The sequence below is a fragment of the Trichinella spiralis genome, assembly GCF_000181795.1.
Source record: "Trichinella spiralis strain ISS 195 chromosome Unknown Scfld5147, whole genome shotgun sequence".
Taxonomy (NCBI): Eukaryota; Metazoa; Nematoda; class Enoplea; order Trichinellida; family Trichinellidae; genus Trichinella; species Trichinella spiralis.
In genome coordinates this window covers 1-977 of record NW_003532086.1, presented here as the reverse complement: position 1 = coordinate 977, position 977 = coordinate 1, and the positions used below count along the sequence as shown (strand labels likewise).

General features: G+C 40.0%; 1 protein-coding gene and 1 non-coding gene across 2 annotated transcripts; one reads left to right on the top strand and one right to left on the bottom strand.

Annotated features, from left to right (window-relative positions):
• Positions 1-49: 49 nt before the first annotated feature.
• Positions 50-409, bottom strand: Tsp_14368 (conserved hypothetical protein). Its single transcript, XM_003366936.1, has one exon. It carries the CDS (start codon positions 407-409, stop codon positions 50-52), a length of 360 nt encoding a protein of 119 aa, XP_003366984.1.
• Positions 410-625: 216 nt separating this feature from the next.
• On the top strand, positions 626-781 carry Tsp_14367. The gene has a single exon. It is a non-coding gene; the product is annotated as a 5.8S ribosomal RNA (ribosomal RNA).
• The last annotated feature ends 196 nt before the right edge of the window (positions 782-977 follow it).

Below are 977 nucleotides of genomic sequence, written 5' to 3'. Positions count from 1 at the left end.
TTCGCTCTGTGCAGAAAGGAAAATAATAAATCATTTGTAACGTGTATCATCAGTTGTGGTGGTTTTCTTTGTAATCCAGACACAATAAAATGACTTGATTTGTGTGTGTATATGCATGAATAAAGTCATCAGTGACGTTTGGTACCTGGGCGTTCTGCGTCGATCTAATTTTAGCAGATCGATTGACGACTTGTGCAACATGACGGTTGGCAGTAGTGTAGTAGTACTGTGGTTGATATTGTGTCTGGCTGTGAATTGAGTTGTGTTGCATTTGTTGTGCAGACGGGTGCTGTGGTTTTATTCTATTTTCATGTGTGATGTGTTGTGCATCAGGTTTAAAGAGTGTGACCAAAATGAGTAACCGATTAGAAATAATCAAGTGCAGTGTAATGTGCTTGATATATTTCATAATGTGCTTGGGTTTCAATAGGTTTGGTCAACCGCCACGTCCAATCAAAGTGAAAATGCGCGCATTTTTTGTGTGGAGCGTGCATTTTTATTGTGTGAAAAACGATTTGTTATTTTGTACAAATGATAAAAGCAGTCGGTAGTGCTCTTGTGGTGTGTTTTCTGTTCAGTGAGCATTGCTTATGTGCTGCATATCGATGAACAAAAATAAAATTATCACTGTTAACGGTGGATCACTTGGCTCGTACGTCGATGAAAAACGAGGCGAGACTCGAAAGTTTATGTGAATTGCAGCCACGTTGAACATAGAAATTTTGAACGCACATTGCGGGTGTTGAGTTGACTCGACGCCCGCGTCCTGTCTTGAGGGTCGTTACTATTACATATAAATATTATATATTTTTGCCTGGTGCCTGGTTGTTTCCGGTGAATTGGTCCAACAAACAAGTTCCGTCCGGGCTTTTTTAATTTGCCTATGGATATATGGCAGCTGGCTGGCCCAATTGGTTTATTGGTTGGTCCTGCTGAATAACCAAAATGTGGATATCTCGAAATTACTGGCTAAATTT

Coding starts and splice junctions, on each gene's coding strand:
- Tsp_14368 (XM_003366936.1), bottom strand. CDS start 409: ATGAAATATATCAAGCACATTACACTGCACTTGATTATTTCTAATCGG.